The sequence below is a fragment of the Sarcophilus harrisii genome, chromosome 3 (genome assembly GCF_902635505.1).
Source record: "Sarcophilus harrisii chromosome 3, mSarHar1.11, whole genome shotgun sequence".
Classification (NCBI taxonomy): domain Eukaryota; kingdom Metazoa; phylum Chordata; class Mammalia; order Dasyuromorphia; family Dasyuridae; genus Sarcophilus; species Sarcophilus harrisii.
In genome coordinates, this window is record NC_045428.1 from 293,567,123 (window position 1) to 293,583,030 (window position 15,908).

Below are 15,908 nucleotides of genomic sequence, written 5' to 3' on the forward strand. Positions count from 1 at the left end.
GTTCCTCCAGACCAAGAATTGTCTTTTCCTTTTGTGTTCCCAGGACTTAATAGGACACAGAAGGCATTTAATAAGTTGTATTGAGTTCCATTTTTTATTGTATAAAAAATGAGGTAGAATTCCAATTAGACTGACTTGAATACTACACTGGGTTATGAGAATGTGAGATTTTACTAACAATAGGTAGGAGGAACAAACTTTTTTTAAAAAAACCAGATATTTGAAAGTATTCTTTTTAAAGCAAAAAAAAAAAAAAAAAAAAATGTTACCTTCACATTTATTCATTAAACTAGAAGACCTGACTTTATCAAGTTTGGAATAAAACTGATGTTATCTAGAAGTAATTTTTTACTTCTTTAGAGATTTTTTTTTGCTTTTCATCTTTAGATCTGTACTTCTACATAAACAGTAACCCTGATCATTAAGTGCTTTAATAAGTCCCTGTACTCTCCCAACCTGAATATTTGTAATCACATTCATCATGACTAATTTGAATTCAATGAGAAAGTCCCAATGCAGAGTGAAAATTTCTAGTTAAGGGGCCACCTAAAAGCCAAAAAGCTTATTAGATAGAATAGCATAAAACTCCACAAGCAACATACTAGAGCTTAAATCAAATTTTTTTCACTGAAATTGCACATTGGGTAAATATTCTTTTAAAAAGTGGCATACTTGAAAAAGGAAAACATACAAATAGCAAAACATGCATAACTCAGAATGCATTTACTCTGACTTAAGTTTGGTGTTTTGAATTTCAAAGGGGGAGGAGCTATGAAAAACATGCTTGATGAAAAAATTTTATAGTAACTTGCAATATGGTGATCGTTTAATGTTTATCTCAACAAGATGTTCTAGATAATGATTTTATGTTATATGTACACTCCCTACCCAACTTTAAATTTTATATGTACATACACATATATTGTAATAAATCTGAGTTAGGAATTCACAATAAAATGAAGAGTAGTGTCTCTAGTTGAAATTTTAAAAGAACAAGAAAGTCAAGAAATTGTTTACAAAACACTTAATGGGCATACCTATGAACTTCAGAATGTAGTGGAAGAGTTTCAATTTAGTTTACCAGACATCACAGGGCACTACCAGAACAAAACATCACTTAAGTTTATTTCAGATGTAACAGCAATGTCATGTTAAAATTGACAGGTTTAATCCTTAACTGCACCAAGTAAACTCAGCCACTTAAGTATTTTTAAAAAGTTATTCCCTCCCCAAAAATGAGGGAGCTTTTCTTTCCCACTGCCCTGCAGCACAGTTTCCTGGTATTTGTGTGTATGGACAACATATTCTTTATTGTTTCAACTGGTGACTAAGTTGCTGGGAAAATTTGACAGCAATTTTCCTCACAATCTCTATCTGAATGAATGTTATTTGCATAGATTTTTCTTTGCATGCTCTTCCCCCTGGAAACTTTGATTAAGATCCTATATAAATTTGTAACTGTTAAAGCACTAATGGATGTTTTTTGGTGATTTTCCAATTAATGGGATTCCTCCTTTCTTACTAAATGCCAGAGGTAATATTTTATTACGTACCCAAATAATAGTTCCATACTGGACACTGCATTTCAGCCTTCTGTTGATCTCACTAAGAACCATTCTTTACTTCCTTTTCTCTCAAATTGGCCTCTCCCTCAGTGGACAAATTTGATATCAATACCAATTTCACGACCAATACTGCCTCTTTTACTTCCCCTCAAAATTTTCTATTATGAAAGCTTTCAAATTAAACTGGGGGGGGGGGGGGGGGGGAGGAAGAGGAAGCAGAGGGAAACTGTCCCTACAAGAGGTTACTTATATATTAAACTTGGGTTTTTTCTTTCCCCTTTATATATGTACTTGTGGTTCACAGTGAGACAACTCCTCTTTCATATAGTTTGTCAATAACCACTTTTAGGGACACATTCACAGAAGTAATGATGGTTCACTGTTTTAGAAATGAGGAGTAAAATTATCTCAGATTAGTCATATACATATTACAATCTATACTGAATTCTGGAAGCTTACAAAAAACCTGAAGTTCTGTGATCTGAATGTTTTACAGCTCAAACAGTCAGTTTTCTTAATAACCATAATCTGAATTTTATCTACATATGAATATTAGGGCCTCTTTTATGCACAACTTAGGCTTTAAGTTGCTGTAGACTGTGGATCAGGAACTCATTTGTAGATATCCAGTGTGTGGTCAATGACTAGAATCAGTACTCTCATTAAGGATCTTCCTTTTTGGTAGCATTTAATTATGGCACCCAAGATGATCCTAGGTGAATAAAGTTATGATTTCATACAGTATCTCTTGAACAGATGGCTATGAAATGTGTGACAAAGGACCTGTGGAATCTGTCACCTCTTCAAATGTGTAAAAACTTTACATAAAAGGACAAAAATATAATTCGACTGTATCCTTAAAAACAAAGGACAAACAGTTCAAACCCTATGTATTATATCTCCAAGAGTCTAAATAATAACATTTGCATTATTAAGCATCAACATTGGCAACTCAAAATTAAAATATATAGGGAGTAGGATCATGAGGGAAGCATGAAATCATGTGCAAATATTCTAATTTTCATAGACCTATTTCCCATAGCTCTTGGTTAGCACAAAAATAATGTATTATAGTCAACCAGTCAATATCCTCTTTTTACATGCCATAAAATGATATGGCATAAAACCAGTTCAGTGGGCAGAAGCAGTCACAGTGACATTTGCATTATTTAACACCTTCTAGGAGAACAATTTTCAAGAGTAGAAACATGTTTAACACCTCCATTCCCTAATGTCCTGTAACAAAAACAAGGCAGGCACATGGTGTAAGCAAATTTGGGATGTTTCCTGGTAGGTTATGGGTAAGCATAGGATTCCTGTGATATAATTCTCAGAACAATTATTTGCACACATTCTTTGCCCTGCACCTCAAATCCCAGTGGCCACAGGTTTAGGAGTTTGCATCAGCTGAATTTTAAGGGGGGGGGAAAGCTGACAAATGCACAGACCATCATGCATAAGCCCATCTAAACCTCACTTCAGATATTGTGAATAAATGATGAGCAGTCCCTTAATAACCCAAGTATCTGCACATCCAGATTAATTTAGGATTGACTTATATATAAGGGTGTTCGCTCAATTCCAAGGCTGGGACTGACCACTGTCAAGGATTCCAAAAGCAGACAAGGTGTTTGCAGAAAATAGGAAAGCGAGTCACACCAAACCTTTTAGGTCAATTAAGGAAAACATACTTAGCTGGGATGTAAGAACTTCATTCACATCTTACCAGCCCACATACACCAAAAATAATGCCACTAGTAACAATCAGCAGCAGGTAGGATAAGCCTGCAAGACAACCAGTCCACTCATCAGCAAAAGCAGAGAAGCTTAACTCAAAAATACTGAGACCAAAGGACTTAACACTTTTCACCCCCTTTCAAAGATTAGGGGGAAATATTTGCTTTAAAAAAAAAAAATGGATCAAGCTTAATATTTCTTACAGGGTTAACAATGCTCCAAACTCCTGAGAAATATCTCAGAAGGGTTGAAAGGTGGAGTGCAAGGCAATGTTTCAGGGGATTAAGTATCCCACAGATTTTTTTTTTTTTAAATCCCAAACACCACAAACACACAAAACTTGTCTGTGAATTAGAGGACAAGATATTGCTATTTTGGGAGGGGAGAAGGAGAAAAGAGAAATACACAAACAATTTGTTAATATCTGCCCTTCAATGTGAAAGCAGGACATAAAAATCACTCAAAAGTAAATCTGAAATTATGACATCCAATTTTTTTAGGACCATCTATCCCCTCCAACTGTAAAACTAAAAGAGATAAGATACCTCTTCCACCCTTTACCCACCCAACCCTCACAAAAAAAAAAAAAAAAAAGAAAGAAAGAAAAGAAAAAACCCAAACAAACAAAAAACCCAAACATGATTAATTTTACAGTCCTTGGAAGAAGTATTAAAATTTTGGAGGGAAAGGAACAAAGGAGAGAAAGAGAAATAAGGTTAAGAAGGGGGGGAAAAAAAGATTTTAAAAGGGGGAGGAGGGAAGAGAAATCAAAGGGCCTCTCTTTTATTTGGCGACAAGCAAGTGCAAGAAAGTTCATTCGTAATTTGTTCAGTTGTCGGTCTTTTGCACATCTGCATTCTGGCCAAGAGAAGGAACTTTGAGGTTTTTCTGTAGCACATGAGCATCCGCCGGTTCTATCCTCTTGTAATAGTTTTTCTTCGTCTCAATGATCTCAAAGCCAAATTTCCTGTAGAAGTCAATTGCTGACTCATTGCTGATCTGGACATGTCTAAAGTATAAAAAGATATCATGAAGAACATTCTTAAATATAGATTTCATGAGCAGCTAAATCTGCCAGCCCACAGGTGTCTACATAACTGTCTCAAAATCAAATGGGTAAAAATGGGACTTGGCACTTAACTAGAATCTTATAAATTAATAAGTATTTATACAATATTACACAATTAGTAAGGTTTAAGTTTACAATTTTTATGATAGTGATGGTAAAAATCTACACTTACCACCTTTACAGTTTTGCTGAGGTTATTAGGGGGTACAATAAAATTTCTCTATTCCCAAGTTACAAAAGTCAAGGAAATTTTGAGTTAAGAAGGGGACCTAAAATTCAGCCTGGACACAGACTTAAGGCAGCTACACCAATCTAACAGAGTCATAGTAGAGCTGTGATGACCAACCATTGTGGGAAGTACTTTGTAGTTGTGGGTTAAAAAAAAAAAAAAAAAAAAAAAAAAAAAAAAAAAAAAGATTATAATGTCCCAGAATACCCAACTGCTGAACATATAATTCAAAGAAGTCAAAAACAAAAAACATAATATCTAACAAAAATATCATATCAACACTTTTCATAGTACTAAGATACCCAATGACAAAAGAAATTACTAAAATTGGATACAGAACTATATAAGAATATTACTCAACTATTAAGAAAAGGTAATGATGAATTCAGAGAATTCTGGTTAAGATTTATATGAACTGATGCAAAGTGCCATAAGCAGAAGCAGGAAAACTGCATGTACCTCCAAACGAAAAACAAAAAACAAAATATAACTCCCTCACTTTGTGGCATACACTATCAGCTTTGGCCTGATAGCGTTTGCCTACTTTGCTTTTGAATATATATTTTTTAAATGATTTGGCTTATAGTGGATGGGAGAAGAATATATGCTAAAAATAAAGGTGATACAAAAAGCTTTAAAATGACATTTATAAAATCTTCATCACAAAGGAAGGGTATTGGGAAGTGACAGCAATTTTTTTCAAGAATGAATGAAAACACACACACACACACACACACACACACACACACACACACAACTAGATAGCTCACAAAAGAATAAGAACACTACAAGCTGGGAAAGAAGTAAACTGATTCCTCAAGCTCTTCAATCTTTATTCTTTGATAAATATCTATCTCTTCAGAAAAGCAGGAGGGACTGCAGGGGGTGGCTGGGGAACAAGGCAGGGGAAGCCCAACTATTTCCATTTTCTTTTCCCTATTGAATATACATTAAATAGCTTCACAATGAAAGAGTTGGAAGAGAGGAAATTTTTATTTCACCAATAGGCTTTGACAGGGCAAGTTTCATTTACACTTGATTTCCTTTAACATGTTAATAAGTAGTTCCATCCAGCCTTAACTTTCTAAAAAACATGATAACCCTTAAGAACAAAATATCCCATCAGCTGAATATGTTCAAATCTTTGATCATTAATATCTCCAAAGTCAGTGATAATCCTAAATGAAAAATACAATATGTCATTCTAGCATCTCAGTTTTCTCATCTATGAAAGAGTAATAAATAATCTATGTAAAGGAACTTTTAAGATATGAAAATCATTCCACAAATACTAAGCTATTATTTCCAACATGATGGTTCTTTAAACAAAGATATATAATTTACTTACAGATAGATGTTATCAAAAGTGCCATCTTTTTCACAGATGTTTAAGACATGATTCAACATTTTAGTTCCTGTAAACAAGTAAAATACATTTAAGAACTATATTGAAACAAAACCAATTTCAAACCTTGTACCTGTACCCTACACCTGGAGGCACAGAGCTTCATTTTGGGAAATTAGAAGTATGACTAATATTTATCCCAAACAAATTTTGAGAGCTCACAAGTTCCATTCTCAACTTTTCCTCTTAAATGTTTTAACTACCTCAAAAACTAACATTTTATTTTACAATCCCCAAACTTGAATAATATTAATTTTAAGAATTTCAAGAGATCAGTAAATGGTTCTCCAGTTTTTCTACTATAAAGGCATCTAACAAAATTGGCAAGACAAACACCTATATTCATTTACATTTCAGGATCTTAGATCTGTATTCATGGGGACTAAATAAATTAAAGAGCTGGGAGTATAACTTTCTACAGGTCGGAGAAGCTTCAGAAAAAGAAATAAAGGAAAAAGAAGTAACATAAGCCAACTGATGTTTACGATATTGTAGCCAATCCTCCAAAAGCAAAATTCCATTCAGGATTAAATGAAATGTGTAATCAACTGACCAATTAAGCCACAATTTCAAATGAGATCCTATGAATGTGAATTTTTAGAACATAAGAGAAATCAGTTAGCCTTAGTTATATATTAATACTAATTATACCTTACTCTGATCTACAACACTGGCCAGTATTCTCTTTGAAAATCTGTACAAAAGATCCCCAGGACCAGATGGATTCACATGTGAATTCTACCAAACATTTAAAGAACAATTAACTCCAATGCTATTTAAAACTATTTGAAAAAATAGGAGTTCTACCAAATTACTTTTATGACACAGACATGGTACTGATACTTAAGTCAGGTAGGTTGAAAACAGAGAAAGAAAATTATAGAGCAATCTCCCTAATGAATATTGAATCTTAAATAAATCTTAAATCTTAAATAAAATATTAGCAAAAAGATTACAGAAAATCATCTCCAAGATAATACACCATGACCAAGTAGGATTTATACCACGAATGCAAGACTGGCTCAATACTAGGAAAACTATTAGCATAATTGACTATATCAATAACCAAATTAACAAAAACCATATGATCATCAATAGATGCAGAAAAAGCATTTGATAAAATCCAACATCCATTCCTAATAAAAACACTTGCTTATGCTCTCAAGGAATAAATGGACTTTTCCTTAAAATAATCAGGAGCAGCTATTTAAAACCATCAGTAAGCATCATATGTAATGGGGATAAATTGGAACCATTCCCACTAAGACCAGGAGTGAAACAAGATTGCCCACTATATCACCATTACTATTCAATATTGTATTAAAAACGCTAGCTTTGGCAATAAGAGTTGAGAAAGATTAAAAGAATTGGAGTAGGTAATGAGGAAACAAAATTATTATTCTTTGCAGATGATATGATGATATACTTAGAGAACCCCAGAGATTCTACTAAAAAGCTATTAGAAATAATCCTTAACTTTAGCAAAGTTGCAGGATACAAAACAAATTCACATAAATACTTAGCATTTTTATACATCACCAACAAAATCCAATAACATGAGACACAAAGAGAAATTCCACTTAAAATAATTGTCGATAGCATAAAATATTTGGGAATCTATCTGCCAAAGGAAAGTCAGGAATTATATGAGCAAAACTACAAAACACTTTCCACCCAAATAAGTCAGATTTAAACAATTAGAAAAATAGTAAGTGCTCTTGGATAGGTCAAGTAGACATAATAAAGATGACAATACTCCCTAATTTATTTAGTGCTATACCAATCAGACTCCCAAGAAAATATTTTAATGATCTAGAAAAAATGACAACAAAATTCATCTGGAAGAACAAAAGGTCAAGAATTTCAAGGGAATTAATGAAGAGAAAAGCAAATGAAGGTGACCTAGCTATACCTGATCTAAAACTATATTATAAAGCAGTGGTGATAGACTAAATGATCAGTGGAATAGGTTAGGTTCACAGGACAAAATAGTCAATCTAATGTTTGACAGACCCAAAGATCCTAACTTTTGGGATAAGAATTCACTATTTGACAAAAACTGCTGGGAAAACTGGAAATCAGTATGGCAGAAACTAGACATGGACACACACTTAACACCGTACACCAAGATAAGATCCAAATGGGTTCATGATTCAGGCATAAAGAACGAGATTATAAATAAATTAGAGGAACATAGGATAGTTTACCTCTCAGACTTGTGGAAGAGAAAGGAATTTGTGACCAAAGAAGAATCATAGATCATTACTGATCACAAAATAGAAATTTTGATGATATCAAGTTAAAAAGTTTTATACAAACAAAACTAATGCAAACAAGATTAGAAGGGAAGCAATAATCTAGGAAAACATTTTCACAATTAGAGATTCTGATAAAGTCCTCATTTCTAAAATAAATAGAGAATTTACTCTAACTTATAAGAAATCAAGTCATTCTCTCCAATTGATAAATGGTCAAAGGATATGAACAGACAATTTTTAAACTATTTCTATTCATATGAAATGGGTGTCCTAAATCACTACTGATCAGAGAAATGCAACTTAAGACAACTCTGAGATACCACTACACATCTGTCAGATTGGCTAAGATGACAGGAAAAGATAGTGATGAACGTTGCAGGGATGCAAGAAAACTGGACACCGATACATTGTTGGTGGAGTTGTGAACAGCTCCAATCATTCTGGAGAGCAATTTGGAACTATGCTCAAAAAATTGTCAAACTGTGCATACCCTTTAATCCAGCAGTGTTACCACTGGGCTTTTATCCCAAAGAGATATTAAAAGAAGGGAAAGGGACCTGATGTGCCAAAATGTTTGTGGCAGCCTTTTTCACAGTGGCTAGAAACTGGAAACTGAATGGATGCCCATCAATTGGAGAATGGTTGGGTAAATTGTGATATATGAATGTTATACAATATTATTTTGTTCTGTAAGAAATGACCAGCAGGATGAATACAGAGAAGCTTGGAGAGACTTACATCAACTAATGCTAAGTGAAATGAGCAAAACCAGGAGATCATTATACACTTCAACAACAATACTGTATGAGGATGTATTCTGATGGAAGTGGATATCTTCGACAGAGAGAAGATTCAATTCAGTTCCAATTGATCAATGATGGACAGAATCAGCTACAGCCAGAGAAGGAACACTGGGAAATGAATGTGGACTACTTGTATTTTTCTTTTTCTTCCCAGGTTATTTTTACCTTCTGAATCCAATTTTTTTTTTTTGTTCAACAAGAGACCTGCACGGATCTGCACATATATATCTAAGATATACTTTAACATATTTAACATGTATGAGACTGCCAGACTGCCTGCCATCTAGGAGAGGGGGTGGAGGGAGAGAAGGGAAAAACTGGAACAGAAGTAAGTGCAAGTGAAAGAACAATGTTGAAAAATTACCATGCATCTTATGTTCTATGAAGAAAGGGAAGAAAGGGAAGAAAGGGAAGAAAGGGAAGAAAGAAAAGAAAGAAAAGAAAGAAAAGAAAGAAAAGAAAGAAAAGAAAGAAAAGAAAGAAAAGAAAGGAAGGAAGGAAGGAAGGAAGGAAGGAAGGAAGGAAGGAAGGAAGGAAGGAAGGAAGGAAGGAAGGAAGGAAGGAAGGAAGGGAGGGAAGAAAGGGAAGAAAGGGAAGAAAGGGAAGAAACGGAAGAAAGAAAGAAAAAAAGAAAGAAAGAGAGAAAGAGAGAAAGAGAGAGAGAGGAGGAGAGGAGAGAAGGAGAGAAAAAGAGAAAGAAAGAGGAAGGAAGGAAGGAAGGAAGGAAGGAAGGAAAGGGAGGGGAAGGGAGGGGAGGGAAGGAAGGAAGAGAGAGAGAGAGAGAGAGAGAGAGAGAGAGAGAGAGAAAGAAAGAAAATCTGTACAAAAGGGAAGAAAAAATGTATTTAAATATACCATACCATCCCCCTTACAAGATGTGTCAGCCAAAGAGGCAATATGTTCAAATTTCTTTCAGGAGAAGAAAAAAAAAATTTTTTTTTTTTTACCTATTCCTAGCCTTCGGTAAGGTGCCAGACATCCTAGTGTCATGATGTAAAGTCTTTTCTGATTCTGTGAATGATCCACCCTACAGCATACTGCGCCCACTGCAATATCATTGAAATAAGCTGCATGAAAGAATACAAAATAAAGGTATGAGGGTTCAACAGACAATTTTAAGTAAATATTAATTGGTCCCCTTCCTCCCATCAGTAGTTCTTCGGTTTTCTTGGTTAGAACAAAAAATTTCTTATCATTGTAGGGAAATTCCTGTGTGGGCAGGTGACATGTCCACAGTGACTAATGATATCAGAGAAGATCTGAAGCAAGGTTTTCTTTGATTCTTAAGATCCTCCCTACCTAATAAACCACATTGCCTCATTGTTATCAAAATTAATCTTTGCCAAACTAAATTACAATGGGTTTTATTTGTACAAAAGTACACAACTCTAATATTTCAATGTCAAAAACATGAATTAAACACAAACCACATACCAAGTTTTGCTAGTTCGCCAACCTCCAGCACATCCTTGTAGAATTTGTCATTGTAGCTGACTGGAAAGATGACCTGGTTTAACCTCTTCAACTGCTTAATGTTGTGTGGTGTCACGTCTCCCAGCTCGATCCGGCTACTGGAACAAACCAAAATGTGCTCAATACCCCACAATGACAGTTATTGGTACCATTTTAGTACCAAGCCAAATGAATTAATAGCTTCCATATGAATAATGAACTTATATTCCTATGTGAGAATTAAAAAATTCAACATAAACTTTTTTCAAGTAGTCATGGTAAGTAATAATTACAGAAAAGCATAATTATTTTATTGGCTATTATAAGACAAATATTGTTCAGAGCACATTGAATTAAAATGACAGCCTGGTAATAGTTTGTATTTAGTGAAACAACTTTTTCAACCTAATTTTAAATCCAAGATTAAACAATAAAATATTCATTTACTTTAAAAGGTTGCCATAGGACAACCCATCTAAAAGAAATGAACAAAATAATCAACAAAGTTGAAAACTTAAGGCAGAAGTTGCTGAATAAAGCTGCAGCTTTCAGGTATTAAGTGAACACAAAAGTTAGGGAAGCAGTATTTTAATATTTTATGGATGTGTAACACGGACTCTCCTAACACTTTTGATCATAATCTCTCTAAATTTAGCAGATCCAAATGTAAAAAAAAAAAAAAAAAAAAGTTACCTGGCCGTCAGTCAACCAGGTTAATTAGCCTAAGGAAAGAATATTACTGAAATACTGAATTTTGTTGTTTCACTGTCCAATTGACATTGACTTAACCCCCTTTGGGGGTTTTCTTGGAAAGTACTGGAGAGTGGTTTGTCCTTTCCTTCTCCAGTTCATTTTAGAGTTGAGGAAACCAAGGCAAACAGAGTTAGGTGACCCACTTAGGATCACAGAGCTAGTAAGTGTTTAAGGAGGGATTTGAACCTTGGTCTTTCTAACTCCAGACTTTGTACTCTACCCACTGTCATTTAGCTATTCTATATATCGATTTAAAATATGAATAAACAGGCACCAATATTGCAATATTTACCAATAGCCTTTACCAAAAATGTAAGATGACAACTCTTTTAAGGGCTTTTAGATTAGTGGACTTAGGCATCTAGAAGTACCAATGGATGATAAGTTCAGAAAAAATGTCAACTTCATGATAATCAGACCCACCTAATAGGGGATTGGACAAGAGACTGCTTAGCCACAGGCAAGACAGGACAGATGAACAAAGGCTGTGGTAAAAGAAATTCTTGAATTTGGAAGATTTGGTTTAGATGACCTCTCAGGTCCCTTCCACTCAAAGAGTTTATACTTTTTTGGTATCAAAAATTGCCTTTTATGGCAAATAATGCTTGGTGGTTATTCTTTGTTCTTGAAGAGAACAAAAATTATCTCACTATATTAAGAGTCAAGTTATAGTGTTTCTGACTATGGTTGATCAGATCAGTATGCTCTGAAATATTCTGTCACAGTTGGACACGAATAGTCCATATGAACATTTGGGATGGCTTCTCTAACTGGTGCATCTCACATTTCTTTTGTGCTACCTACTTCAGTTCTGGGTCACTCAGCTCCTTCTCTGATGAGGGCACGCCATGCTGGCTAGTCTTGTGCCATGTCTTTCATGTCACACAATCAATTCTAAAATTCTTAAGAAAGACCTTGAGAGTGCCCTTCTATCATTTTTTTTCTGAACACCAAGTGAATGCTTACCCCAAGTTCTCCATAAAATAGTCTTTTAGGCAAGCACTCGTTTGACATTTTAACAATGTGGCCAACCCAATGGAGTTTGAATGCTTGGCAGTTGAGTTTAAGAAAGGACCTCAGTGTCTAGGTATTTTCTCCTGCCAGACAATCTTCAGAATCTTCCTAAGACAATTCAAATGGAAGCAATTCAGTTTCCTGAGCCGGCATTGATATACTGTTCCTTCCGGTTTCATAGACAGCACAACAATGTTCACAAAAAAGTGAACATATTTCAAATTTCACAACGAAATAACCTTTCTAAGAAAATAAACTTTAGACAACTTTTAGCTCTACAAAAAATTCTGAATGGATCCCAAATGAAATATTTTAATTAAAAAAAATTCCTTTCACACACACACACACACACACACAAATAAAAATAAAAAACTCAATGGCCTAAGACTTATGATTAACCATTATCCCATCTCACCATCCCCATCTGACTTCAATGGTGGTACCATTACCCAAATTCCCAATACCTTAATATCAGCTTCTTAGTATTTCCTTTCCCCTCAATAATTTAAATATTACAAAAATGTTCTTATTCTACCTTTTCAAATATTTCATATCCTCAAATTCTTGACAATACTCTACTCTAGGCCCGTATTATAACTCTTCTGTATTACTGCAATTAACTTAAAAGGTCTTCACACTTTTATCCTTCAGTAATTTAACTTATCTAACTTATTATCATTCTTGTCCTCATAAATCTTTTAAAGGCTATCAATATTAGGTAATATTAAATAAATGAGGTGGCCAAATGTGGAAGATATCTATATGCTTAATAAACTTAGAAATCACATAACCTGTGTCTGATTCACCTATCATAAAATGTGACAAAGAGTTTGAACTAGATAACCTCTAAAATCCTTTCCTAGGATATTATACAACATCTAACACAAATTACAATAAAACATACTTTTAAAAAAAATCTAAGGATTGTATATTTTTGTTTCTCTTAAAACTGTTCAGTCAAACTTTAAACCTTTTATTTTTCTCTACTCCTCACTCCCACCGTTTATCCCTAAACAAATTACCTTTTACTTAGTTTTTAAACAGTAAGGATAAGGGGGGAGGGGGAGGGGAAGAAACCATCTTTCTTGAAGCAATTCAAAAAGACCAGCAAAAAGCATTTCAAAATAACAAATGACAATATGATATTAAATTCTTTTAAGATCAATATCATAAAATTTTATCAAGAAGCATAATAAGCCCAATATATTCAAAATGAGTTTCTTATATATTAATTCATTCAACCCATCATCATTGAAGAAACAATAATTGCACTGAATATGACAGTCTTTTTATAGTTTTTTAAGAGTATCATGGCCAAAAAATAAATCATCAAATGGTCTCTCCACACTTCACTAAGTTTTTCTAAAAGCAGAAAAAGGACTATTAGGATTATAATCAAAGCTTTTCTATTGTACAATAGAGCCTGCTAGAGCCAGTGATCCTCTGGCAAATACTCTGACAAACTGAAGGTCACCAAAGAGAATGACTTTGTTATGTACAGGCATAGCATAACAAAATGTTGCCTCATGCCAGTAACATGAACACACTGCAACAAATCCTTGTTGTACTCACCTTTTCTTTCTTCCCCCCCCATAACTTTCTTCAAGAGGCAAATCTGGTCAGAAAATGGTTGTTGGGCAAAAGTTAAGGGAGGAAGTGATTCCCTTCTCTTTCAGAAAAATAAAAATTTTTAACCTGATATTCCCCTATTTTTAAAGCATTTCTTCTGGTGGCTTCCAAATAGAATTTGATTTATAACACTGCTTTTATTAATCAAATACTGTGTTTTGAAGTAATCCATTCCACTTCTGAATAGTTCCAATTTAGTTATTCCTTTTACATTTCACCTTATGTCAAGATCTTAGATCTTGATTTTGTGAACTAATATTAATTATCTATCTAGTCTCGGACACTAGATATCCTGGGCAAGTCACTTAACTGTGTCTGCCTCAGTTTTCTAGGGTTGTGGCAAAACAAGATAACGATAAAGCACTTTGAAAAATTTAAAAGTGACATGTAAATGTTGGCCATTGTTTTTTTCTAATTTAGTATCTTCTAATAATTTGCTAACAATGTCATATTTATATCTTTATGTGGAATATTCTTTGACAGATCAATAGTCACTAAAGCAAGATGACTTTGTTTTGTATGGGTATGTCATACAATAATGTTGCCCCCACCAATATTGTACTCGCTGATAAAAACATTAAATATAACAGAGCCCTGAAAGAGCATTCCGAAGGCGATACCCATCTTCCAAGTTAACAGTAGCCCATTAATGACTACTCTTTCCTTGGCTCACTTTTCACTATTTTATTAAAAACATTTTTTTTAAACTTACATTTACATAGACTTGTAATCCTCTGAGTTTTGTATTTTACAGGACGAAATAAATTCAAAGATCACTTATGTGACTTGGTTCATGATCACCAAGCTAAGATAGCCCCTAGATTTCTTCTAATAAAAAATATATTATTTTGTTCCCGTAGTTTTCTTACCATTAAGATCCAAAATAAGCAAGTCATAGTCTAGTTTGTTAGGCTGATCGTTATACTCCTAACTAGTCTTTAAGTAGATGAAATATTACATAAAAGGAACAGACTTGCTATCCCTCATTTTTACTAAGAGAGATGGGGAAGGGTAAAGAGTTTATATTACAGCAAGAATATTTTAGTTTTAGAACTTCTTGACAAGGCAGCTTCAGTGTGATTAAAAACAGCAGTAGAGGCTAGCCAGGAAGTTGAGCAAAAAGGATATTGAAAATAAGACAATGTTTAACCACTGTAGAATAGATTTCTGTAGAAAGTAGACAGCATTAAAGCTTTATCATCACTAGAATACCAGAGATTGGATAGACATTCTTATTAAACAGAATCCTCATCAGCAAAATACTAACTTCAAATATAGTTCCCTTAGAGAGAGGTCTGATTGAAATAGATACTTCTGTAACTGATCATGGCTCAAATTTAAGCCTGTGGGTATTTTAAATATAGCAGAGCAGTATCATCAACTTGTAAAATATACCTTAGCAATCAGATCATGCTACATTAAAAGCACAAACCAGCACAAAGCATTAGATTATACCAGCAAATGTATCTTTGAAATGACTTTACATAAGCTTATCCTCTAAAGACGTTTATGAAAACACACAAGTCATTTTAGAAAACTGAAAATCTGTAAATAAAAAGTTCTAGATTAGGATTATCAAATTGTGTTTAAATTTACTGTATAGAGTTCAAAAGTCCAAGAAAGTGATAATGTCGCCATCCCCACTGAAAAGTAAATGAGAAAAATTAGAATGCATGGGTTGCCTCCCACTGGCTCTCTTCTCTTTCGGTTCTGCTGGAATTATGAACAGCAGATATAATCTAGTTAGAAACCTGACTCTCATAGTGAAGTCTGTTGAATTCAGGCTTACCATTTCCCCAAAGCTATTTATTTAGTATAGGTGTAAGTAACTGTGATAACTGAATGCTTCACAAAAATTCTATTCTGACGGTTTAAAGGATAGAGGTTGGTTGAGTTTTCTATAGCTATTATAAGTCAAATTCAAACACTGTTGAGTTCTACAACACTAGCAAAGTTTTATTTCAGTCTGAGAATTTTATCAACACATGGCAGAT

At 34.0% G+C, this 15,908-nt stretch overlaps 1 protein-coding gene across 2 annotated transcripts in view; it reads right to left on the reverse strand.

Moving 5' to 3' along the window:
• Window positions 1-1,098: 1,098 nt before the first annotated feature.
• The window catches only part of NAA50 (N-alpha-acetyltransferase 50, NatE catalytic subunit), a 29,517-nt gene continuing 14,707 nt past the window's right edge, over window positions 1,099-15,908 (reverse strand). The window contains exons 2-5 of one of the 2 annotated variants that reach the window (XM_012544521.2): window positions 10,501-10,634; window positions 10,014-10,133; window positions 5,949-6,015; window positions 1,099-4,311 (exon numbers count right to left, since the gene is read on the reverse strand). In XM_012544521.2, coding sequence (XP_012399975.1) covers window positions 4,131-4,311; window positions 5,949-6,015; window positions 10,014-10,133; window positions 10,501-10,634 — 502 coding nt within the window. In that variant the 3' untranslated portion in view covers window positions 1,099-4,130. Of the gene's footprint in view, window positions 4,312-5,948; window positions 6,016-10,013; window positions 10,134-10,500; window positions 10,638-15,908 lie in introns of both variants that reach the window. The other variant, XM_031959679.1, reaches the window with a different exon arrangement.